The 27,278-nt window shown below is 47.3% G+C and overlaps 1 protein-coding gene across 28 annotated transcripts in view; it reads left to right on the forward strand.

Annotated features, from left to right (window-relative positions):
* SCRIB (scribble planar cell polarity protein) overlaps positions 1–27,278 on the forward strand; it is a 792,600-nt gene that overhangs the window by 191,798 nt on the left and 573,524 nt on the right. For all 28 annotated transcript variants that reach the window (XM_085604619.1, XM_085604607.1, XM_085604621.1 and 25 more), the window contains exon 2: positions 3,783–3,900. In XM_085604619.1, coding sequence (XP_085460745.1) covers positions 3,783–3,900 — 118 coding nt within the window. The remainder of the gene's footprint in view (positions 1–3,782; positions 3,901–27,278) is intronic.

A 27,278-nucleotide genomic window follows, 5' to 3' on the forward strand; every position in this document is an offset into this window, starting at 1 on the left:
ATCTTTCTAGTGGACTCATTGTTTGACGTCTTCTAAAGTGAGTGGTACAAATTGCACTTTTTTTTTTAGTACAAAATCAAGATCAGTTTTATTGAGACCTGCAAAATGTCTAATCCCATTTTTGAAGCGACGCTGTATGAAGTATCCAGCAGTATGCTTTACATGTGCCCACTAGGGGGCAGTGATTGACCGGCTTTCTTGCTCAGTGTTCTTGCACTCTACTAGCCGGAGAGACGGGTGCGTATCGCCTTTAAGCATCCTTTAATTTTGCGTCCACTTAAAAGCAGTACCCTCCTTATCTGGCACCGACCCGACCATGCACTCTGTCCCCACGGACTATCGATTCTTACCGTCTGAAATGTAAATACCGAATCACTATCTATTATTAACCTGCCTGAAACTGCTTCTTCCACCTGTCCTTTCGTTGCCAGGCATTTCTCCTGCACTTGCTGTCCTGGCTTCAGACACCCTCTTCTGATTAGGTCGTTTCCCCGACTTCCCATTCCTCTGTTCATGGATGGCCGTCTAAGCCATGTATCTTTATTGTTTTTCAAGGAATTGCTAAAAGACAACTTGTCTGGCATCGTGTACTCCTGTCTGAACCTCAGATTGCACGGGAGCTTCGTTTATTGAATGTCCTGGCTTTGTGCACGGTTTCCCATGGCTGTATAAGCACTTTTGTTAAAAGCGCTACAAAAAGAGATGGTGTTGGACAAAGAAATATAACTCATCATGGCATTCTCTGACTAAATTAACACATTCCCTAATAGTAAAGCACATGCTCCGGTAGATAGTTCTACATGTACCTGGAAAAAACAGACTGATTATACCACATAAGGTTAGATGTGCAACACGAAGATGATTCCAACAAGAGCCAGTGCAAGGATCTCTGAATTTCAAGAGTCATCAAGCTGGCTAGCCCCCGAGCAAAGTCTGTCTGAGGTCTGGCCTAATCAACTTGGGCAGCCCCAAATATAGAGTGTTGGCCTAACCAGGTCTGGGTGCCGCCAAGGATGACACTGCAATATCACATCTGTAGGGCCTCAGACCAGGCATGGTATGTGGTAGAAATCTTTGATACCGTTGATCAAGATACGAATCTCTGATCGAGCAGTAGCCCAGGGTCTTCACTTTGACCCAGGACATTTTCAAGCGCATACACTTGGTGGGCAGAAGGTTGTGTCTAAGATCTCGTTGATGGCTCCTACAACCACAAACCCGTTTGTCTTAGTACCTCATTTCAACCAACATTCACCCATTCAATTTCTAACTAGCACCAGCAAGTCTTTGAAGGCCGCTTCTGACGCACCTTCATCTCCCCTTAAATCAAAGTGAATTTAGGTCTTCCTGAACGCGGTAACCCAATGATGGAAAACATCGATCAATGGTATTGTGTATCACCATAGGACCACGCAGAACCACAAGGATCTCTGCAGCCAAGAAAACCATTGGATCCAAGTGATCTAAATATGCATTAGAAAAAGTCTAATGATACTGTGACGTCAGCCTTGGGAAAACTTCAGCAATTTAATTGACTCGCAGCAGAGGAAACACTTTGTGCCTAATCTTGGCCCCTTCGAACTCTGTATCTAATAGCCGCTCCCAGCCGCACTGGTGAGGCGACTTGCCGTCCTGTTCATAACAGCACTCATATCGATGCCCCACTCTGGTAAACCTAAACCATCACAAATCCCTATGGACCAAGATGATTTTGTATAGTCTGTTCTCAGCTTTTGTGGTAGTGTTGAGAGTTTTAGCTCCCACTGACAACAATGTTCATTCCCTCTTAATCTTTCAGTGAAAAAATTTAAATTTTTATGAATGATTTAGTTTCCACTTAAATTAAAATCTTTCAAGCTACAAAAAAAAAAAATTGTCCCCTTGCTACTTAAAAGAACCGAAGATGGAAAAAATATTTAACAAAATGGACATAACAATTCTACAGACAATGAAAATCATTACAATTCTAAGATCTCTGATCACAGAGCCCTAATCCCCATTCTTTGAATCCAAATCCACTTGGCCTTGAACGCCCTGTTGTCCTATCCTGCATGGTTTTGGCTCGGCATGTGCACATTTAGCTCACACTGCCTACTTAGAAAGGAACAGCCTCAGATCTATACTAATCATATTAACCAGTGAGGATGCTGTGCAGAGCATTACAAACCAAAGATCCTTGTGCTGGCAAAGCGTAGCCCCATTCAATCTTGTTTGTGTGTCTGGTTGGAGTAGGATGCGTGTTAATCCCAGGTTGAATGTGGTCGACCCTACGAGGCCTGTGTAAAACATGTTATCACAGCAGAGGTTCCAAACAGATTGTTCACTCTCTAGACAAGAAAGAGGTCCATTAAATTATTTTAACAGAAGAGAAGCCATTGTAGCAAGCTGAGAGGTTCAGCACTGTGAATAAAACAATAGAAACCATAGTGAAAGGGGCTACGGGGCTTGACCCCCTCTAATGTTTGATTATTTAAAGCTGTAGGTGGGGATGGCCTCAGTACTGGAGGTGGAACGTAAGCCAAAATCATGAGTATCCTCTGTGCAGCAGTGACTGGGATGGAGGGCTGTCCAGAAGCACAGCTCGAACGCTCTGGCTTTAAGAATCTATTTCATTTTCCAGTCCAGCAAAATGCAGATAAGCTGTAGTGCCCAGATTTCAGAATTTGTGGCCAGTGGTAGGCATACATAGGAGTAATGTGTCAATCCCAACATTACCCATCCCACTGTGTGCGTTTGTAGAGCCTTCGAAAAGAGATCAATAGAAGCATATTGAGCAGGTCCGCTCTAAGGGTCTTTCCACACATTGAGGTGACCTGTGGGTCTGCTACTCTTCTAAATGGGAGTAGTTCGCAAGTTGCTTGGTTAGAAAAGGTAGATGTTGAAGGAGAGGCTGAATGAATCGCCATCTGAGGTGTGCTATAAATGAGAAGGTTTGTCCTGGCCCTTGCGAGACCCAGACCAGGAACCAGTCCAGATACACCTTGGAGCTGAGGGGCCAGACTTCATGGGAAGCTGCCCCCAGGTTTCCTCAGTTCAGTCTCTGAAAGTACATCTTCCATAAGCATGTTTTAGCAGTAACAAATGACCGCGCAATGTTTGTCACGCCTTTCATCTTTTAATCCTCTGGAAGCTTCAGATGTTTGAATGCTCCTTGTGGTAGTTTGTTACTGTGCAAGTTAAGGAGACTGTCATAGGGTGTCATCTTGTGTGGAAATACTTAATGCTGTTTGTGTTTGCTCTTTCTGTAGTATGCACATTCTACAAAATTTGTATGTTGAATGAAGATGGAGTTTTTTTTAAATTTATTTACTCTTTAGGGACCAAGGTCACTGTCACAATAGGGGACGCCAGCTGTAGTATTCAAGCTAGTCATTGAATGTTCTCTGCTGGGATGTACCGGTTGTCCCTCTGTAGGCATATCTCTCAAATCAAACATATGCCTGTCAATCTTTCAACCAAAAAACTGTACTTAAAACCTATCCAAAGCCAAGGATAATTACACAGGTTCTTATCTTGAAAGTGAGCAACAACAACGAAGGAAGATGGCTGCCTGTCAGGGGTTTATGCTGGATTGGAGTGTTCGACGTTCTTATTCGAAGTTCTATTATTTATTGAAGTTGCTGCTGTGAGTTGGCTATGAAAAGGATCTCCGTGCCTTGCCATAAAACCAGGATTCAGTGAAGATATCCCTTTAATTTGTTTCTTTTTATGCAGTCTGTCATTATCAGAGTAGGAGGAGATGCAGCGCGGTCTCTCCTAACCCTTCCTCTCTTCTTCCTCAGCCATTCTTCCGGTTGCTGAACCTACGAAAGCTTGGCCTGAGCGACAATGAGATCCAGAGACTGCCTCCGGAGGTGGCCAATTTCATGCAGCTGGTGGAGCTGGACATCTCCCGAAATGGTAAGGAGTCGAAAGTCAAATGGTGCTCATGTGGATTGGTAGAAGCTGGTGAAATGACAACTTTAGATGTTCTTTGATGAATTTTCACTCAAAACAAGCTTCTTAGAAGAGGTGTCACAATTAGACTGTGTGTTGATACTTGCAGGTCAGATGCATAGTACTGTGGCCAAGAGTTCTTAAGGCCTAATCCTAGACAGGGAACCCTCCCCTCTGGAGATGCATCAGTTTTGAAGAAGTCTGACTCCAAAATTTCTTTCTCTAAGATTTTGGCCACATTTGTGATTTCAAACGTGTGCAGACACCTTGAAGCTTTGTCTTTTTTCAATGCTTTGTCCCTAATATGAAAGCTCAATCTAAACCTTGGTTTTCAGCAAACTGAGATTTGTTTCTGATGTTTTTCATGAGAAATCATGCCACCCTTAGTGGTTTCTTGGCCCTGAATGAATATGTATTTACTCCAAACACGTAGGGCCCCCTCATAACCATTGCATGCAAAATATAACCCAGTTTTACACTGACTCTTAAAATAAGTTGAGTGGAATGTAGGCTACTCCAGAAAGTTGGTGTTAATGCCTCCCCTCGTTCTGTCTCTCGTAACTGGGAACTAAGAGCAAACCCTGCTTGGCAGAGTGCAACGCTCGACCTGGAGAATATGCAGTTCATTGGTTGCTAAAAAAAAATGGAGGCTCTTTCCCATAAAAGGGCTAGTGTTCAAAACAAAATACTTGGAAAAAGAGGTCTGTGAAGAAAGCAGCCAGGGGAGTTCATACACAATTGAAGTCGCTGCATCTCATTTTTGAGCATGCAAGCCCAGCTGCAGAGTTCTGTAGCATCTGTTTACATAAAAGAGCAATCCAGTGATGCATCCTAAAGCTTAAGTTATGTTATTCGCCTTTATCACTAACTTATAATGGCTATATCTATTGATATTGATAGTTTGTAAAATGCTTGTTTGCCCAAGGTCTTCTTGGCGCTAGCGTCCATTGTGATGCAAGTAAAAACAAGCCTGTCTAGTTGACAAGGAACATGTGCTAAAGGGGCAGGGCCTGCATAAAAAGCCAGGTTTTAAGTTGTTTCCTATACTACAGGAGAGTGGGTTGAGCTTTAAGGTGCAAAGGCAACGTATTCCATCATTTTATGGAGGCAGCAGAAAGGCTTTGTGTGTCAAGCAGGCTACTCTTTTACTGAATTAAAGTCAATGTAGGATCTCAATAGTTTGGGAGACTGATGTATATTTTGGGATCTTCATAAGAAGGCGAGCTGCCGCATTTTGAAGAATTTGCAATTTATTCATCTGCATTTTTTGTGTGCCCAAGTCAAGGGCATTACAGTAGTTAGTCCTTGAGAGAACTAAGTTGTGATTACTGTGTTCTGTAAATCGAAAGGGATGAACATGTGGATCTTTTTCAGTTTTCTTAAAAGATAAAAGCAGGATAATGTAATTGGATTAATCTATTCTGAGAACCTGAGATTACTTTCCAAAATCACCCCCAGATTTTTGACCTTACTGACTGGAAGAGGGAGAGGGACCAGCTCTTATGGCCACCATTTAGGATTCCAAAACGTTGTTTCTTTTACAAAAATAAGGGACTATGTCTTCTCAGAGTTTAGCTTGAGACAATTGTTTCCCATCCAGCCTACTACCTCACCCATACACTTGCTGAAACATTTCCCAACTTCTGAGGGATCCCCTGCGATCGAAAATACCATTTGCGTATCATCTGCATAAGCGATAGAAAAGCCAAAGGATCTAATAAATTTGTCCAGAGGTGCTGCATACATATTAAAAAAAAAAGCATTTACAATGCAATGGTCTCGGCATTGTTAAAGTTAGAGCTATTGGCATTGCTCATGACATTATTTTTGTTTGTTTTTGTTTTTAAAACATTTCAAGAAACAGCATTGTTATTTACAATGTCAATAGCTTAATCACTCGCAAATGCGAGACCTATTGCATTTGCACCCACACATAAAGCCACCCACACATACAGAACCACCCACAGAGCCACTCGCATAGAGCAACCCACACACAAATAGAGCCACCTACAGAGCCACCTACACACACACATGCAGTAGCCCACTGACCTATTTACATTATGTGCACTTTGTGGTCTGCATGGTACATGTTCTTTGCTGCAGGCACATTAACCTTACTATGTGCTACCTTTCCAGGAGTCAAAACTTCCACTAGACAAAACTCCGATCTCTCTCTAGGAAGAACATTAAACACCAGAGTCCTCATGACATTTTTATTGTTGCCGAAAATTGCTGGAGGCCAGGAAGGAGGCAGCAAGCGCTTTTAAAACCTTAATTTACTTGCAAACATAATGTCTCCACCCAAAGTCAGCGCCCGGTCTCACCGGTTGCACTGCCCTAGAGCTGGCCCTTCTCAAGGGTCCTGTGACCTAAGTGACAGAGTCACTGTTGTTCTTGGATGTGCTACTTTATAGGCCTGCTAGCACGACTGGAGGAACTTCAGTATGGATTGTGGTGGACAAACCTTGAAGGTTATCCCAGACTTGCCAGTGCTAGGGTCCACCTGCTGGTGCTAAGACACCAGCGCTTCTAATGTCTTGCGAAGCCGTTTAAGGTCTAGCATGGGATTGTGCTCTCTCAGCAGAGTTGTCTGCTGGACTGGTTATTAAGGCTGAACGTGGTTCCCCAGTTCCAAATTCAGCAGCTCTGGCCATAGTGCCACATCGTCTCCCCCACTGAACACCATACTGTCCCACTGAGAAAAACTCACACTGCCGTCCACTACAACTCAATTGCTGCCGGCTATAAACACCTGGATGAGGCTCAATTTAAATGACGCAATAGACGAGCAATATGCGGCCTACAAAAAAAAGTAACCTCATCCTGGAAAAAGCAAACACTCATAGGGGAATGCAAAATTTAGCAAACCATGTGAAATGCAAGCAGGAACAACATTGTTGCCTTAAAGCTTTTACACTCACTATTCAGAAATCAGTGAGTGCTTTTGCGTGAAAGGGGCCTTGAATGGTCCTATTTCAATGTCCATTGCTGATATTCTTACAAAACGTTAGCAGTATGGTAAAATGACCACATCCCTGGACGCAGAGCCGCAGTACACATTTTGTTTTCTAATCCACACCTTGCAGTACCTCCAGGATTTGTGCACTAGTTGCAAGCCCAGGGAAAACAAAGACAAGAAAACTAAAATAGCGCTTTACTGGCAAACTCTGTAAAAGTGGCGCTAATGTGTTTGGGTGTGAATAAAATCAATCTGGCCAGTTTTTTACCACTGTCTTACTTTATTTAATTATTGTTCATATTTTTAACCTTTTATTCCAGATGTAATGGATACAAACAGGCTTTTAAAACACAGGCTCACATCGAGCAACTCTCAGCTTTCACCTTTTCAGAAAACCTCTAGGAAACTGTTGTGTTAGAATGAAGCAGGATTCAGTAGAAGGTTTTAATATTTATATTTAATTCATCTGATATAAGGCCCAAATGGACAGAAACCTTACTGCGAATTCCAGAAAAATAAAACGTTGTTCACACATTTGCTGTGCATGTTTTGTATTCTTTTTTATTTCTGTATTTTTTTGCAACTGTCACTTATTATATGTCTACTTAATCAATATTGTGTGCTATATAAAAGTACATCGAAAATAGTATGTTTTTACATGCAGGGTCGGACTGGCCAATAGTATGTTGTGGCAGCGTCGGAGGTGCTGGTCCGGCTCTTTGTGGGCCTGTTTCATGGTTTATAGAGGCCGTTTTCTCCGCTGATTTTCCTTCTTTTAGCACACACATTGCACGAGCAAGTATACATGCACCCAGCCTTCCATACCTTGCAAAACACTTCTACAGCCTGTGTTTACACGTTAAAAAGTGCCCTGGTTTGCAACTCAGGGCACTTTTTTTCAACTCTCTGAGGGCCACTTTTAATTTGGCGCCCAGGCCTATTTTCTGGCCCAGTCCGACCCAGGGCAAGCTACCTTTGCGCAAAAGTACCGCTGAAGAGAGTGGTTGTGCTGGGAGTTAGCCTTAGCCATTCTAAAGTAACCTCGGGAAGGGACTTTCAGGGAAAGGGAGTACTTGAACACTTTCAGTGTAGGAGTTTGATTATTATTTTTTTTTTTTAAAAGAACTCCTCCTTGGTGCCTGAAACAGAAACGGGTTTGAGCAGTTTGAGATTGGAAGGTTTAAGACTGGAACTGTGGGGGTGGGCATGCGTGCCAAGAGCATATAGGGTAATGGGGAGGGTGGCTGTTGTGTTTAATGTTTGTGGGGGCAGCGTGTAACACCTTGACAGATAGGCCAAATGTTGTTTGAGCAACGAGGCGGGATGGGAGAGGCTGTTTCCATTTGCAGTTTATTTTGAGCTAAGAGTTATTTACAAGTGTCGAATGAAAAGATGGGAGTTATTCCACTTTTCTGGGTTATTAAAACACTCGTTGAACACAAAACAAAGTGAAAGCACCGCCTTCAGATAAACGGAATGTGCCAACTCCCACGGAGGAGGTATGGATAGACCAAAAGTAAAGTTTTACCTCGTCGTTAATTTGTAATTATGGGCCGCCTTTTGACATTAAGAAGCCCATAGATAAACGCCGAGCCAGGAAACGCCGGACTTAAAACGCCGAGCAGCAAGGAAGAGGCGACCCCACGTCCCGCTCCGTAAAGACCGCGCATAAAATGGCCAAAGCTTCCGATGTTGGAAGGTTTAAGACTGGAACTGTGGGGGGGGCAAGGGGGGCATGCGTGCCAAGAGCATACAGGGTAATGGGGAGGGTGGCTGTAGTGTTTGTTTGTGGGGCCAGCCTGTAACACCTTGACAGATAGGCCAAATGTTGTTTGAGCAACGAGGCGGGATAGGAGAGGCTTTATCAATCCCACGGAAATCAACGTTGCCGGTGCTCATGTAAAGCGCTCCAATACCTTCGGGTCCAGTTCGCGCTATAGTCACACACACGTGCGATGACATACGTTGGATCTGGAAAGCCCGGTTGCGATTGTCCCCAAAACAGATGCCACCATGTGGGTGCGGAAAGTCCAGATGATACAATAGGGTAATGCAGACATATACTAGGTTATTGCACACATCGTGAAACATGCGGGCATGAAGATCCAGACATTGCATTAAAGGCGAGGGACTAACCTTTCGCATCCCCTGAACTTTGCGCAATAGATAACGTGCCTGCCAATCATACGGACGCTGATCAAAACTCGAAGGTTCAAAATAAGATGGAGGGTTCTTGGGAAAGGACCGGGGGAGATGGCGTTTCCTTTTCCTTTGTTCTTACAAGCCCCCGAAGGTAAAATGGAAGGAAACAAAACAAACAGAAAACTGCAGCTTCTCATTCTAACTTGCTGCTACAGCAATTACTCCCGCCCCTCAGAGTGCTCGCGCTCCATCATCATTGGGTCGTCTAGTAAGATGCGCTGCGCCCCATTGGCGGCTTCGAGTTTCCGATCGGGCGGCCGGCTGTCTATCAGTGTGAAAGGAGGGGGGCGTTGTTCCCGCCTTCCATGGAGCAGGACAGAGAAGCGCGCGTATAGGCAGTAAATTAAGCTGAGCTTCTGAAACACCAACATGGAGGCTCATGGGTGGTCTTTGCAATTTTAGTTGCTTATTCGACATGAGGCATGGTTTGAAAATCCGACGAAAAGCTCTATTTTAATTTTCAAGGTTTGTGCTGCCGCGGCGAGCGAGCTCAGCTGCCAGTCATTGAGGGAATCGCCCCGAACACCACCGCCTTTCTCCGAGGCAAAGCAGAAATGCCTCGGAGAAATGCAGTGGCGTTTTCGGATTCGGGGGCGTGTTTCTTTTTCTCTCCTCTTGCCATTTGCTGGAGGAGAGAAAAACACGCCTAAAAAAGGGCGTGGCTAAAAAGTGGAAAGAAGAGCACGGAACAGGCCCCCGAATCTGAAAAAGACGGAGCCTATTTGGAGGGACGGCTCTCTCCTCCAATGGCTGGCCTCCGTTTAGGAAGCCAGCCAATGGAGGAGAGGCAAAAAGAGAGGCGGGCTAAATAGCCACTCTAAGAATCATAAGATCTCCGGACTTCCGGTTCTGCCTTCGGCAGACCGGACGGTTCTTCGACCTAAAAAGGTAGGGCTCAGGGAAGATCCTTGAGGAACACTGCATGGTAAAGTAAAATATACAGATGTGAAGTCTCCAAAACCTACAGATCCTTTTCTATTTGAGAGAAAAGCTGTCAGACGCTCTAAAGCCATCCCTCAGATACCTACGCTTTCAAGCCGTTTGATGAGCAGTGAGTTGGAGATGGTGTAGAATGCAGCAGGATTAAGGCCGATTTCCCCTCGGCTGTCCATAATCATTCTAATTTCTTCAGGCGCTGTAACCAGCGCTGACTCGGTCTGAGTTGAGCTGTTTTTCCAGTATCTTTGCTATAAAGGGAAGCCGGGAAATGAGTCTGTAATTATCTGATAAAAACTACTAGCCGCAGATTCCTTAACGTAGAATTATCCCCAGGTGTGAGACTGGATCCGGAAAACTCTTTTTCCCCACAGCATCTGTGCGCCGGGGGGCGGCACCACGGGACTCCGCCCTGACGTCCGCGGGCATGACGGCGAGGTCGCAAAAGCCCCAGCCCGGCGTGCTGCATCAGTTTTCTTCTTTTGCGCGTGCCACGCGGATCTGGATTGCACTGCTCGCCTGTTTGCAGGCCTTCCCTCATTTTTATTGGGGAACTGTGTGCAATGCCTTCGGGCTTTAAAACTTGTGATAAGTGTGCGCGTCCGATGTCGGCGACGGACCCCCACCCCATCTGCATGTGGTGTTTGGGCGAACACCACGATTCCACGGACTGTGACTCCTCCCAGCAGCTCAAGCCCAAATCCCGGCGGGAGCAGCGGATGAAGCTGCTTTCGGCCCGCCTGTCCGGGTCGGCCTCGTCCCAGTGTGTGTCCCCGGAGGAGTCCAAGAATCGCTGCTTTCGGCTGCGCCGGCGGCTCCCTGGCTGTCGCTCGCCGGTGGTTAAGTCTGCCAGTCTGCCCCTGGGGCCAGGTCCTCGGTTGGCGGGGGGGGGGCGCAGGTTCCTCTCGGGACGTGCATCCTCGGACGTCGGCCCCCTATCCGCCGTTCCCTGGCGCAGGGGCTTCCAGGGCTCAGATAGAGGCCTACGCTGCGGCTCTGCCGGCCTCCCTCTGCCCCACCCCTCCCCGTGAGACTTCCGCGGTACCCTCTCGCGGGTCCGGCTGTGGAATCGCCGGCGGATCCGTCCCTGGCGCCGACAGGTGCGGCTTCAGGAGTGGGTGATGTGGTGTCGCCGAGATGCGGCCCTTCGGGGTTCCCCTCCTCGACCCACAGCGCTACCTCCTTGCCGCAAAGCCCTGCGGGGTTCCCTGTGGTGTCGTTGGGGGTCGCCGGGACTCTGGGCTCGTCCCCGGGTTCCCCTCGGCCTTCTGGACAGGCGGCTGCCTTCCTGGAGGCCGAGCTGTCGCCGGGCTGGCACCAGCGGCTTTCTTCCCCGGGCCGGATGGTGCCGCGGGTTTAGGCCGGGTCGGAGGTTGCCTCACCACGTCCCTCTCTGGGGGCGGTGGGCCCCTCCGAGGTCGTGCCGGCGCTTCCTTGGCCTCGCCGAGTTCGACCTTTCCTGTGCGACAGGTGGTTTTGGAGGTGGGTCTGGCCCCTCGGGGACGCGCCGACGCCGGTGGGGCAGACGCTCCTGCCCCCGCTGACAGATGCCCCGGCTCCCGTCGAGGTCTCTCCTGCGCTGGTACAGCGTGGGGGCGTCTACTCTTCCCCGGACGTTCCTTCGTCTCCGGACGATTGCCGTCTTTTGGTCTGCTCCTCGCAAGAGTCCGGGTGCGCGTTACTTTCTCTCCGGTGCCTTCTGGGGCTAGCTCTACCCCGTCCCCGCGGCTGCAGATCCCGGGACAGCTGTTCCGCCCCTTGCGGCTATCACTTCTTCTCCGAAGGGCCCTCAGGTTCCTCACTCATCAGTGGGGTTCCCGTCCTTTCTGGGCGGGCCTTTACTCTCTACGGCGGGGCGTGGGTACGGGCAGCTCAGCCTGCAGCCTTTGCCCACAGACTACTTGCTCTCGCCGTTGCGGGGTCCCTCGGAAGCAGGCGTCGCCTTTGTCCGGGCTATCGCCAGGGCCGCTGGGATCTTACAGATGGACTTCCCGATCGCGCAGGTGCCTCCTGACCATTTGTTGGAGGTCCTCCACCAGGGCTCTGGTGGGGGGGAGCCCTTGCTTCCTTTTGAAGCCTCGCTCCATGATTCCCTCTTGGGGGCCTGGGGACGCCCTGCTTCTGGGGATCCGGTGCCTCCGCTGCTGCTTCATCGCTACTGGCCGGCTCCTCATGGGCCCGCTTGCCTCTTCCCATCCCTCCACCCAGGGCCCTGTTCTTCAGGCTGCCTTTCCGTCTTTTCCCTCGGTGTTGCTCCCACTGTCGCGGGAGGCCCGTTGGTTAGACTCTTGGGGGCGTAATGTTTTTGCCTCTTCGAGCGACGCTCTGCATGCGCTCAACACGCTCTGTGTTCTGGCTAGAGCTACCTCTGTCCTCTGGGATACCGTGGAGGCCCTTCTGCCCCGCATCTCCGGGGAGGGACCTGGGGCAGACTTGCAGAGCCGTGTGAGATCGATGGTCGCGAGTTGGCGTCGTATATTCTGCGTTCTGCTTTGGATGTTGTGGACTGTCTTGCCCGTGCTATGGCGTGTTCCGTTGCCCTCCGCCGCCATGCCTGGTTGCGCAATGGGGTCTTCCCAGAATATCCCGGAGCGTTTGGTTGATTTGCCCTTTGACGGAGTGCTTCTGTTTAACACTCACGCAGATTCTGCGATTCAGCGGCTTCTCGCGGGCCTCAGTCGTCGTCGTCCTCTTCCTTGATTTCGATGGTCATTCTGTGTGTTCCTTGGGAGATGTTATCCCCTGCCCCGTTGGGCGCTGTTTTTCGTTATAGTCTGGTTCTGGTGAAGCCTGTCTTGGTGCCCTTTTATTGGCCCTTCTGCGCTTGGTGGGCCCTTCGGCCTTGCGTATGTATCTGGTTTAGGTTGGAGTGGGCCTTTGAGGTCTGATTGTCCTCTCGGTGCCCTCGGCCACTGGTTCGGCCTTTCAATTTTTTTTGTGCGACTTGGCTGCCTGGTAAGCCGCATGTGGTGCTGTCTGCGGGCCCTTTTTGGTTCTAACTCTGCCGCCGGGTTTTGCCCCTAAGAGGTTTTTCTCCCCTGGTGCTCTTTGGGGGACGTTTCCTACCCCAGATGGGGTACTGGTTGGCTATTGTATAGTCCTCTTCTCTGTCGAGCAGCGGTGCCTGCCCTCTCGGGTTCCTTGTGTTCCACGAGGTCGCTGTATGCCGCCTAGGGCGGCCTTTCTTCTTTTTAGGTCTCGCCTGGTGAAAGCAGCGCATGCGCTGCTCTTGCCAGAGAGGACCTTTTGAAATCGATTCTGCCAAAGCCTTACATGCACGCGCAGGGATGGACAAAGATGGGTGCTCTCGCCATTTGTCCAAACCGAACAGCATGTGCCAGCATGTAAGGACAGCGGACAGCCTGTCACCATCTTGATAAACACGCGTGCTTTCACTTTAAACACGGAGTGCTTAAAGTGAAAGCACGCCGCCATGCAGGCGTGCGCACTGCCCGCCAACTCGGCCGACCTCCCTTAGATGTATTCTGCATGTGACGTCACCATGTATTTTACATCCGGCAGTGGCACTAATGTTCCAGCGCTGAATTTCCTGCTTCTTTTGTTAATACTGGAGCAGACCTCTTTGCTATAGCCCCGTCACCTGCATCACTTATTTCTGTCTCGGTAAAAAAAAAAAACCTTTCTGCATGTTCTCTTATACCTTCTGTTCTCCCTTTGGCTTCCCCGCAGTTGCTCCCTCTATTCCTACCTGCTTGGTATCGGGTCGCAGACTTCCTCATTGCTGCTGACCTGGAACTAGATGTCGCATGATTGCCATCTTCCGGCTGCAGCCTAATCCCGTTCTTGCTTTGTACCTGTACTCTCTGTATCAGCACGTTTGTTCTGCGAGAAGGCGAGCTGCGGGAAGCTCTCACAAACGTCTTCTAAGCATCCACCCAGGCAAAAAACCCTAATCCTCCCATTTTGTTAATCCAAAGCAGAAGCGCTACCCCAGGTGTCTGTCACACAGGGCGTCATGTCCCTTGTGGTCTGAAGTACAGAATCCAATTGAGGTCTTAACCACATTTGGTCGTATGCAGTCATTTACATTTTTGCCCAGAAGAAGTTCACAGGCTTTCGGTAGAGCATTCTTGGGCGACTGTCTTATTACGAATGCACATTTATTTGCTTTTCTTATTCATGAAGCTCGTATATGACGTGTCTTGGAGGTGATAATGAAGCACAAAGAAGCATCAATTAGACAACAATAGCTGCCCTCTGAAAACAAAAGCCTGTATCAATCACACTTTATACCACCCTTTTGAGGCTTTTAAAGGATACAAATATCAGGCTGTATTATTTGTCCAATATAATCACTAAGAGGGTCACGCGTGATAACCAGATCACCGTCGAGATCTGCAGCGAGCGTTTCACTAAAAGAGCAATCATGACACTTTACCAGCAAAACACGAGGCGCATTCTTAGGCGGCTCGGTCTTATTATGAATGCACATTTATTTGCTTTTGTTATTCATGAAGCTCGTATATGACGTGTCTTGGAGGTGATAATGAAGCACAAACCAGAATGAATTATGGACCGGAAATAAACATCTGTTTTCGCCTAAATAAGTGAGAATTGTGTTACTGTCAAAAAAATCTTTGAGAATTTATTCTAGCACCTGTACCCAGCTGCAATATATATTTACATTGAGAGGAACTTTTAATTGGCTTCATCGAAATATCAATCTGGAGGTCAGGAAGGCAGCGGGTACGCTGGAGATGAGACGTTATGCCCTAAATCGTTCACAGATGAGCCTTGGGTGTGAAAGTGAGGGGAGAAAGACAATAGCTTTGTGCAAAACTGAACACCTCATAAGGTAAAAACATTTGAAAGTTCCATATGTCAACTGCATTTCTTCTTCCCTTAGTATGTTAAAAGCACCAGACAGCTGCTGTGTGGAAGGCAGCTACCATCTTCAAGCTAAGGGAAACATTAAAACAAACTTAATCAGCAGATGCAAATGGGAAGAGATGCATTTCTGACTCGTTGGTACTTGTTTAGGGCGTGGGGATAAATCTGCAGGTGAAATTTAAATAACCGTGCAGTAACATCGCACGAGTACCATGACATTATGTATTGGAAAGGGGAATTGGTCTGTAAAGCTGGACTTCCTGGTTGTAAAGCCACACAATTCCCAGTTTTAAGGGTTTTAAGGCATACATTCACACCTGCTCTGAGAAAAATTAGTGCCTGGTAAAATCACTACCAATCATTATCAGGTGGATTAGAATTCCCTACGGTAAACCTGTTCCACCTGCCTCATAATAACAGTTGGAATGGGGAATTAACATTTGGAACTGGATTTATGGTCACAAAACGATGCAGAATTCTTAATTCCATGGGATTTGACGCATACATTTACCACCTGATCAATGTGTGTGGGAGCGTCTGTGTGGGGTGTGGATGGAGGGAGAGGCTGTGGGGATTAGGAAGGAAAGGGGCATAGAAGGTGGGGCAGGGGGTAGAACTGAATGCGTCCCCACCAGAAATAAAAAAAACAAATTGGGTGACGAGGCTTGACTTCTTGCAGCCAAAGTCTCCTACTATTTTACTAAGTAGAATTACTGCCTGTAAAATGGGGTCCGGTGTTCCAACAACTAGGAATACCAGGTGCTTTAATGCTGATCCACTCATGATCCTACAGTAATTCCTCTCTGCCTGACTCATAACCACGGCCCTTTTCTGAAAGAGACAAACAACCAGAGTAGGTAACAAGGGCTGAGAGTCGAAGGTGTGGCGCAACGGCCAGAGACGCCTACTTTGGAGCTGGCAGTCTGCGTCGACTCAACAGCCTATGATTCTGAGCAAATCACGTAGCCACCCCGTGCCTAGGAACAGTGCCTAGGGACGTCTTCTCGTTCCTCTGCCTCTATCCTCTTTTCAGTCTCCCTGTTTCTTGCCCTTTCTGTTTCCCTGCTACTTTCTCTCTTACCCAGATTTTGTCCCTTTTCTCTGTCTTTTGCTCCCCTCTTCTCTCTAATACCATCACACTACGCACATAACTAATATCATTACAATTGTTTTTTTAGGGGGGTGTAAACTTGCATATACCACCAACATACACACCAGCAAAACACACTACACACATACATCCCACCAACACACATCATATCACAACTAGCCACTATATTCCACACCATGCCACTCTACTCACTCTCTACTCACTCTCTACTCACTCTCTACTCACTCTCTACTCACTCTCTACTCACTCTCTACTCACTCTCTACTCACTCTCTACTCACTCTCTACTCACTCTCTACTCACTCTCTACTCAATCACGACTACTCACTCTCTACTCACTCTCTACTCAATCACGACTACTCACTCTCTACTCAATCACGACTACTCACTCTACTACTCACTCTACTACTCACTCTACTATTCACTCTCTACTATTCACTCTCTACTATTCACTCTCTACTATTCACTCTCTACTATTCACTCTCTACTATTCACACTCTCTACTATTCACACTCTCTACTATTCACACTCTCTACTATTCACACTCTCTACTATTCACACTCTCTACTATTCACACTCTCTACTATTCACACTCTCTACTATTCACACTCTCTACTATTCACACTCTCTACTATTCACACTCTCTACTATTCACACTCTCTACTACTCACTCTCTACTACTCACTCTCTACTACTCACTCTCTACTACTCACTCTCTACTACTCACTCTCTTCTACTCACTCTCTTCTACTCACTCTCTTCTACTCACTCTCTTCTACTCACTCTCTACTACTCTACTACTCTCTACTACTCTCTACTACTCTGTACTACACACTACTCTCTACTACTACTCTCTACTACTACTCTCCTACTCACGCACCTACTCACGCACCTACTCACGCACCTACTCACGCACCTACTCACGCACCTACTCACTCTCTACTACTCACTCTCTACTACTCACTCTCTACTACTCACTCTCTACTACTCACTCTCTACTCTGTACTACTCTACTACTTACTCATTCATATAGTTATTCTCACAATCACTGACTTACATATACTTATTTATATACACCAACTCTCACATACAATGCCTTTTATTTTTTTACTTTGGTGAAGATGTACAATTAAAACATATATTCGCTCAACACACAAATACACTGTCACCCAAACAACTGTTTCCACGTGCACTCTTAAACCTATACACCTAGTCAATCAACCATTCACACATCTATGCATAGAGTTGCACACACCCCATCCAACCACACACAATCTGTGTCCCATACAAATACTCACCCAACTAATCAATAACTAATATACACACTCAAGTAGCTAGTGATCAACTGATGCAGCATGTTATACAACAGAGACAGTGATGCACACAGTCAGACAGCTACTAAATCCTCCATCCAGACAGTTATATATCCACTCAATCTTCAATACAGATTGGTGTATATATATATATATGTATATATATATGTATATATATATATATAATACATATTTAAATTTCAAACTAAACCACGTTCACTGGATGATGTCATCAGTGATGTCACTGACCATGTCATGAATGATGTAATATGTGACATCATCAGCAGTGCACTGCGGGCGCGCAAGTTATAGTTAGCAGAACTAACTATAACGGAGGAATTTCTATGGTTTTGTACGAGTGAAATATCAGCTAATTATAACACCCCTGAAACCTATGTTTTTTCTGTGAATATGTGTGTGTGTGTATATGTATGTATATATATATATATATATGCAAAAATAGAAGCAGAGAACTCTGGGTAGTTCTCAAGTTTAGGTGGAAAGCAGCTCCTGTATGGAGCACTCTCAATACCAGCGACGCTCTAGATCTGCTCACCTCAAATGTCTGATTTTCTATCAAAATCTTTAAGCATAGGATTAGCACAGTGCCATCCACGCCGAGATAGAAAAGGACAAAGTCTTTTGCCATTTGTACAGCAAAGTCTTTAAGCATAGGACTAGCACAGTGCTGTCATTGCCGAGCTGTAAAATGACAAAAGCCAATTACCACTCCAGGCACAGTATTACAGCTTTGAGTTGGTAAAATACCAATCAAGCCAACCTGAAATGAGTAAAAGCAACCCCTGACACAGTGTTTCGCTCTAATTAGAGCTCTTCAGAGAGGTATAGCTTTGTCCAGACACAAGGGAGCACCCAGTATAAGTCAAAGAAATACCCTTTCAGGCATAGAGTGACGAATAAATTATGCAAAAATAGAAGCAGAGAACTCTGGGTAGTTATCAAGTTTAGGTGGAAAGCAGCTCCTGTATGGAGCACTCTCAACACCAGCGACACTCTAGATCTGCTCACCTCAAATGTCTGATTTTCTATCAAAATCTTTAAGCATAGGATTAGCACAGTGCCATCCACGCCGAGATAGAAAAGGACAAAGTCTTTTGCCATTTGTACAGCAAAGTTTTTAAGCATAGGACTAGCACAGTGCTGTCATTGCCGAGCTGTAAAATGATATATATCCTGCTTGCCGCTAACCACTTGGCAATACAGACCCCTTGCACCACCTACCTCGGCAGAAGTGTATCCTGGGACTTGCAGTTCACTAGCATCTTGTGAACTGTGAATAGGTGATCAGCTACGTGATGGGGGAGGAGCGGGTTTCCACCAATGGAAACATGGCAGGACTAATATTAAGCAGTGGGTGGCAGCCTCTCCATAATTTCTGGCACTGAAGAAGGTCGTTTGTACCGAAATGCATTTGCCATAGATTCATTAAAAGAGCTTCCAAGATTCCCCTGCGTGGCCTTTGCTCTTTTCGTTTGAAGGAGGATTTGGTGATATGCTCCCAGTCGTCGCCAGTGTGAAGTAATTACAAGATGCACATCTGGTGGATTCCAGGTAGATTTATTTCCATCAGAGAAGACAGCTTATACAACTACACAAGACAGTCCCCAACCGCCAATGAGCTACCACCCATCATGGAGCAATAACACTCTAAACTAGAGCGTGACCACAGATAGCATGACCACTACAGGTACGCGTTTGCCAGTGACGCGTTTCAGAGGCTCCCGCTGCGCAAGTTGGCTGAGACACCATTGGTATCTGCTTCGGCGGTGTCGTGTTGTGCTCCAAGGTATTGGATTGATCTCAGCCCGCCTCTCGGTTTGGGAGAAGAGGTGGCGGTGTACTGGGGTCATTGACTCCGTGCTGGGCGGAATGGATTGCTACTTCTGCCCCTGTATGTATGTATGTATGTATGTATATATATATATATATATATATATATGTGTATATATATGTATATATATGTGTATATATGTGTATATATATGTATATATATGTGTATATATATGTATATATATGTGTATATATATATATATATATATATATATATATATATATATATATATATATATATATATATTCTACATATATTCTACATATATTCTACATATATTCTACATATATTCTACTGGCGGTCGCCAGTAGATAGTTATAGTTAGGACCGTGTTTCCATAGGAAATCTCAAAATTCTATTTTGAATAACTTTGGCGCCGGTTGACGAATCCTCGTGAATTTTTCAAAACTAATGGGGCGCTCCGTTCAGCTCCTACCCTGAAAGTCTCGGGGTGATTCGTCAAGCGGGGGCCAAGAAAAAAGGGGGGTCCCAAAACGCGTTTTCCCCATGCATTTTTCCATAGGACCTTTAGACGCAGCTACAGCCCGAACGGCTGAACAGAATTACTTGAAATTTGGCAGAGAGGTAGCCATAAGGTCAAGGAAGTGCCTTTTGCAGGTCTGGTGTAAATCTGTTCAGTATTTCCTGAGAAAATAGCATTTAAAAGCATATCAATATCTATACGCGCGCAGGGTGCGCCCACCGTGCGAGCACCCTAACGTGCGCGAGCGTAATTCTGATTGGTGGTTACATGTTAGTCAACGTTCGAATCGGTCGAAATCAGGAAGTGTCGGCCACCATTTTGTTTGTTTTCAGTGCGAGAGTGAAAAAGGAAGGTGGCGAATGTGAAAATGGGGCAGGGTAGAGAGTTCCTGACCCCCTAGCCTTTGTCAGGGGGTCCCTGAAGGACCCCGAAGGCAAAAATTTTTTTATTTTTTTTAAATCGCGGGGGTGCGCGCACGGTGAAACCCCCCCCCCCCCAAAAAATTATAATTTAATCGCGGGGTGCGCGCACGGTGAAAACCAAAAAAAAATAATAATAATTTTAATACGTAGTTTATTGTAAAATAAATATATAAAAAACATACATAAATAAATTAGCATTTAAAAAACCGTACAAATTCACTGAAAAAACCATAGGTTTCACACACGTTATAGTTAGGAATTAGCATTTAAAAAACCTTGCAAATTCACTTAAAAAACCATAGGTTTCACACGTTATAGTTAGGTGGATATTTCACTCGTAAAAAACCAATGAAATTCTCCCGTTATAGTTAGTTGAGATAACTATAACTTGCGCAACCGCCACTCTATCACAAGGATGATGTCATCAGTGATGCCACTGACCATGTCATGAGTGATGTAATATGTAACGTCATGAGCAGAGGATTGCGGGGACACCCATCCCCTGGGGGGATGGGTGTCCCCTTTCCCTTGTGGGGCTACCTTTTGGGCTACTGCCATGTTCTTTTCTGTCATACGTGTTCTGGTCCGCGGTGCGCACGCTGTCTTTCGTGCTGCTGTTGGGTCACCATGGATTATTTTTCCTTCTTTCTATACTTCTTGCACACTGTTCTCATGCTTTCACAGTTTTCTGTTTGCACTGGCTCCGCGTGGTGGTGCGGAAAAGTTCTCCAAAGCAAACTGATGTCAGCGCGCCGGGGTTGGGCTTATGTAACCTCGCTGACGTCATGCCCGTGGATGACGTCAGGGCGGAGTCCCGTGGTGCCGCCCCCCGGCACGCTGAGATGCTGTGGGAAAAAGTTTTCCGGATCCAGTCTCACGTCTGGCGATAATTCTACGTTAAGGAATCTGCGGCTAGAATAGTCTCTACCTGATACACCACTACCGAAGTTAAGTAATTGGTACGCTAACCACATTGTGGTCAAGTGAGAGCTTTTTCAACAGGGGAAGAATGGAGGCTTTCTTCCAATCAGTTGGGAAGATTCCAGCTTGGATGGTCGTGTTTAAAAGTTTAGTCAGATGAACCGAGCTAGTACTGGTTACTGACTGCAGAATTATTGGTGGACAGGCATCTGAAGGGGAAACTGATTTAATGGAATCAATAAGCATCCTACTTTTCTCATCATTCAGCAGAGGGAACTCATGAAGTGTAGCATGAGAAATCTGAGTTATCCAAACAATTTCCCATCACTATTGTGTTCTGGTTGGGGTGAAATTTACAGTATATTTCCTGTACCATTCTTCAAAGAAATGTACTATTCTGTTGCACATAGTTTGGTCAGACACCAGAGTGTTTGGAGTATCATGACTGGAAAGTGTTTTAACTGTTTTGAAAAGTTCCTTAGCTGAGTTTTTAGCCAGATTAATTTTCGCTGTGAAGTATTTTGATTTATTATCTATAATCAGGCTCTTGTGTTCTAAGATATATTGTTTGTAATTTGGTTCTTTCTGCCCCACAGTAGTTTTCTCTCCTCACACATTCTTGAAGCCTACATTTTTGTTTAAAGAGTTTAAGTTCAACTGAGAACCAGTGGGCACAAAGTTTATTTCGGAGTTCTGTAAAAGTTTTTAGTGGGTCTGTTAGAGACACTGTTGCGTTTATCCAGTCCTTGTAATCGGAGGAGGCTACATTAAGGTCCTAGGATAGGCTGAGAATCAGCCAGAGTATCATTGAACTTAGCAGTATTTGTTTTTGCAGGCTCTGGCTTTAATAATTTGCAGGGAATAATAATTGTTATTACTTTAGTTGAAGTTTTTGGCTTGAAAATTGGGTCTGTGATCGGTCCAGGTTAGTGGTATAACCGATTTAACCTTTAGCTTTTTGTTAGAGAAAATTTCATCTAGAGTATTGCCCACTGTATGAGTGGCTTGATTTACCAATTGATCAATGTCAAAACAAGGTAAATTGTCATTCAAATGCTTAGTTTCTGATCTATTTAGAACCTCCAGATGAATATATCTAAATCAACAGCCAAATTAATAGATCTTCCAGATGAATAGTCTATACCACAAAAATACATTAGTCACCGAAAGCAGATGCTAATCTTATGTCCTGACTTCTATCATCAAGCTGTAGGTAATGGTTACACGAAAACCGTGTTTATTGCTGTTAAAGTATTGTTTGACAGATCAATCCAGACCTTGAGAAATGTGACTCTGGTTTGCAGCTCTAAAGAGGTCTTTTTTTTGTTTCGTAACTGTAGTCTTACCCAGAAAATTTGTCAAAGAAGAATATTTTGTTTCCATGAGCGATTAGAGAAGTCGTGGGCAAATCAGTCCTTACGCTAGAAAATGGTTTGCAGGTCTCATAGCTTCAGCCACTGCCTTCTTGTAATTCTCTGCTTCCTTGTTGCGAATGGTGTCCACAAAAAACTACAGTGTTTGTGTTTCATCTGAAAGAGACTGTAGTGTTAGATTCCTTACCTTAGAATTACCTCCAGGCGTCAGACTGGATCTGGCGAAATTATTTCGTAGCAGTACCCATGCGCGTTGGTAGGTGGCGTCTGTCGACTCCACGTTCGTCGTTGGCGCAGTGGTCGCCAGGATGACATCACGGTGTCTACTTAGACGCCGCCCCTGCACCCCTTAGTCACTTTTTGACTAACCCTTTTTCGACTCCTGGTGTTCGAGGGATGTCCAACCGTCGGCCCGGTTTTAAGCCCTGTGACACCTGTCACAATTTGATGTTGGTCACCGATCTGCAACTTGTGTCACTGGTGCCTGGAGCGTGGGCACGACCCAAAGTCGTGCTCAGATTGCTGGGCCCTGAACCCAAAGTCTTTGCGGGAGCAGTCCCAAAAGGTTTTGGAGGCCCGGCTGTCCGGGGTTCCATTCGAGGGGAAGGTCGTGGAGCCACCGCCATTCGTCTTCGTACTCCTCGGGTAAGTCGAAGCACAAGAAGGCAAAGACCGACGATGCTTCTACTCCACCTTGTGCTTCGACGTGGGACCCGGAGCGTCGTCGCTCTCCGGCTCCTTCCGCGGAACCCCCCTGGACGGCTCTGCGCTTCCCTCCTTTCACCTGCCCAGCTTTGTGCATTTTACGAAGCGCTGCACAGCATCTTTGGGCAGCTCGACTCTGCAGACACTCCTTCGGGCCCCACGGACTCTGCTGGAGGCCCTGGGCCTTCGATGCCGGCAGCTCCAGCCTCGGTGCCGCAGTGTCCCCAAGGATCCAGGCCTGAATCTCGATCGGTGCCGGTTGACCCCACAGTACCTTCCCTGGCCCTGAATCCAGTGATGACGCCCTTGACGTCTGTTGTGCCCCCAACCGGCGTCGACCCAAGCCTCACCCCCTGATTTGGACATCGCGCCGGACTGACATCTGTACCGGCGCCAGAGGGTACTTTTGTATCGCTGTTCATCCCTGGTGTTCCCTACCACCCTGAGTGGCAGACAGAGGAGGGTGAGGAGGACTGGAGGGCTCTGTTGACCCTCTAGCAGACCAACTTGAGGAGCCGGACTGGCGAGAGGAGTTGAGTGATGCCAGTGGTCTGGATACCTCCCAGACCCTGGTGTGCGTTCTCCCCCTACCGTGGCTACGGAGGAAAAAGCATCCTACGTTGTGGTGTTGTGTAGGGTGGCTGAGGCCTTGAGCTTCGAGCTTCCTACGGTGGCTGTCAGGATTTGCGTCCTGACTGAGGTGCTTCAGCCGGCAGCAGTTTCTTCAGAGCCCCTGCTGTCTTTTAATGAGGCTCTCACGGACATCCTTCTGGGCACTTAGTCCAGGACAGGATGATTGCCCGACGCACCGCCCAGCCCAGGGCGACCCACTTCCTCTCCCAACACCGTACCTATGAGAGCTTGGTGGTCCAAGCCTCATCCTCAAAAGACACATTCCCTACTGCACCCTCCGATAGGGAATCCAAGAAGCTGGACCATCTTGGGAAGATGATGTTTTCTTCCGCCCACTTAGGACTGCAGCCGGGGAACACCGCATGTCTCTTGAGCCGTAATACACACGGTGTGGGATACGGTTGCAAGGTGCTGCCACAGTGTTACAGCAAACAAATGATGGACGGAATGCTGACAATGCAAACATTCTCCCCCAGTCAAAAGATTTGGGTTAAATCCATTGTTCTTTTGCCCACAGTGCCCCGAGGAGGCCCGGGCTGTGCTCACCCTCGCTGTTGCTGAGGGTCGAGACGCAGCTAAGTACACCACCGATGTAGGCTGGATACCGCAGACTCGCTGGGTAGGACAATTTTCACGCCTGGCTGAGAACGTCTGGCTTATCTGCGGATGTCCAATCCACACTTTTGGACATACCCTTTGATGGCCGTCACCTGTTTGGTGACAAGGCAGACAACGCCCTCAAGCGCTTCTAGGACTCTAGGGCCACGGCCAGATCCTTGGGCCTCGCAGCAACTTCTCGCCTCATGCAGTCTGCCTTTCGCCCCTGTCATAGCTTCGGAACGGGTGCCCCACCACGGTCACCCCGATCCCCCCAGCCATAGGGCCGCACAAGCTGCCCAGCCGATGTGTGGCCGGGGACGTGGCACCCAGCGTCGTGGGAGGGCTAGTCCACCAATGCCCCCCTGCAGCAGGGTCCAAACCTTCCTAGTCCATCTTTTAAGTGCCGCCAGTGCAAACACAAGGAGATGATGGACGGAGCACCTGAATCTTTTCTTTTCAGACACTCGCCCCCAGTCACAGATCTGGGTTGAATCCATCATCAGTCTTTAGCTCACTTCGCCACCTCAGTTCAGACCCAGCTATATGCAAATCAGTCTTGACCCTTTGCCTCATGGGAACAGTCCAGCCCGAACTGCCAAGCCAGGTCTTTCCTGAACCAGAAACCAGCATCCTGGGACTGGTTTCCGGGTAACACCCTTCATCAGCTAGGCTAGCTTGAATCCAGTCGCAAAGTGAGGAAGGGACACACATCAGGATCTGCCATCACCTCCCCCACTGGTACAACATCACATCTGACAGGTGGGTTTTGCAGATAGTCTGAAGGGGCTACTCCCTCCCCTTTGAGACTACCCTCACTCCATACCTCCAACACTCCATTGCATGTTGGAGGATCACTTGTCCCTTCTCCACCAGGAAGTTGTAGCTCTCTTCGCCAAGGGAGCTATCGAACGAGTCCCTGTTCCAGAAGTAGGTCGTGGTTGGTATTCCCATTACCTTCTGGTACCCAAGAAGGACAAAGGCCTGTGTCCTATCTTAGATCTCAGGGACGTCAACCGTTTCCTCCGGAAGGACAAGTTCAAAATGTTGACCGTGGCTCAGGTCCTGTCTGTCCTCGACCCTGGAGACTAGATGGTAGCGTTGGACTTGCAGGACACTTATTTTCACATCCCCGTCTTGCCTACCCACCGGCGTTACCTACGGTTCACAGTAGACCATGAGCATTTTCAGTTTACTGTGCTCCCCTTTGGCCTTACCAGCGCCCCTCGGGTGTTCACGAAAGTAATGGTGGTGATCGCAGCCCATCTGTGCAGATCAGGGGTTCCAGTCTTCCCCTATCTTGACAGGCTGTTGAAGGCGGGCTTGCCCCAGGTTGTTGTCTCCCACCTCCAGGCTACGGCGGACCTCCTGCATTCGCTGGGATTCACTATCAACATGCCCAAGTCCCACCTGATTCCCTCTCAGAAGCTTCTTTTCATCGGAGCAGTTCTGGATACTGCGCAGTTTTGGGCTTATTCTCCCGAGCAGCGAGTCTGGGATATTCGGGCTATGATACCAATGTTTCAGTCTCTATCCTGGATTTCGATAAGAATGTCTCTGAGGCTACTGGGCCTCATGGCCTTCTGCATCCTGCTGGTAGGTCATGCCAGATGACATATGCTGGCTCTGCAGTGGGACCTGAAGTTCCAGTGCATCAGGGCAATCTTTCCAATGTCGTCTAAATCTTGGAGGGGACTGCGATTCAGTTGCAGTGGTGGCTCACGAACCAAGATTGGGTCAGCAGCAGATTCTGCTCCCTTCCCCAACCAGAATTCACAGTGGTGACAGATGCGTCACTCCTGGGATGGGGCGGCCACATTAAAGAGGCGGAGACCAGAGGTCTCTGGCGGAGTCTGGGCTCCATATCAATCTTCTAGAGTTCCGGGCAATCCGTCTTGCACTGAAGGCATTCCTTCCTTCTGTCAAAGGAAGAGTAGTGCAGATGTTACGGACAACACCACCACCATATGGTACTGCAACAAACAGGGTGGGGTGGGTTCGTGGACACTGTCAAGAAGTTCTTCGCCTTTAGACATGGCTGGAACATCAGGGCATTCCCTGGTGGTTCAACACCTGGCAGGTTCCCTCAATGGGACAAACTCAGCCACCGGTGCATGATGGATCACAAATGGCATCTTCACTCTGAGGTGGTGCAAGGTCTCTTTCAGCAGTGGGGGGAGCCTTGGTTAGATCTATTTGCCACTGAAGAGAATGCGCAATGTCAGCAGTTCTGCGCATTGGAGTTTCCACGGCGGCACTCGCTTGGCAACTCCTTTCATTGCGAGTAGAATTGTGGCCTCCTGTGTGCCTTTCCACCTGTACCACTTCTATCAAGAGTGCTGATGAAAATCAAGCGCGACCGTGCCCAAGTCATTCTTGTGGCTCCGGACTGCGCACAAAGTGTCTGGTACCCCAAACTCTTGAACATGGCCATCGATCTTCCAATCAGACTGCCTCTTCGGGAGGATCATCTGTTGCAGCAGCAGGGGACGGTTCTCCACTCGAACCTGTCCAGCCTTCACCTCCTTGCCTGGAGATTGAGTGGCAACAGTTGATCGCTTTCGAACTTCGTCCCAAAGTCTGTAATGTCATCTTGGCAGCCAGGTGTCCCTCCGCTAAAACGGTATACGCCTGTAGATGGAACCAGTTTGTGGCATGGTGCACACCAAAGGCTGTGGATCCCCTTTCTGCCCCTCTTTTAGAGGCTCTTGTCTTCATTCTTTCTTTGGTCCAGTAGGGCTCTGCTCTGGGCACCCTTAAAGGCTACCTTTCGGCCATTTCGGCCTTTTGCCTTCCTGATCAACGTTCTCTTTTCAATTTCCCTATTGTTAACAGATTACTGGAAGGCATTACTCATCTGTTTCCTCCTCCTTCGTAACTTGAATCTTGTCCTCACTTATCTTGTGTGCTTCCTTTTAGCCAGTACATAATTGTCCTCTTAGTCTCCTTACTTTCAAAACTGCTTTCCTGCTTGCAGTCACATC

Source organism: Triturus cristatus, chromosome 5_1 (genome assembly GCF_964204655.1).
Source record: "Triturus cristatus chromosome 5_1, aTriCri1.1, whole genome shotgun sequence".
NCBI lineage: Eukaryota > Metazoa > Chordata > Amphibia > Caudata > Salamandridae > Triturus > Triturus cristatus.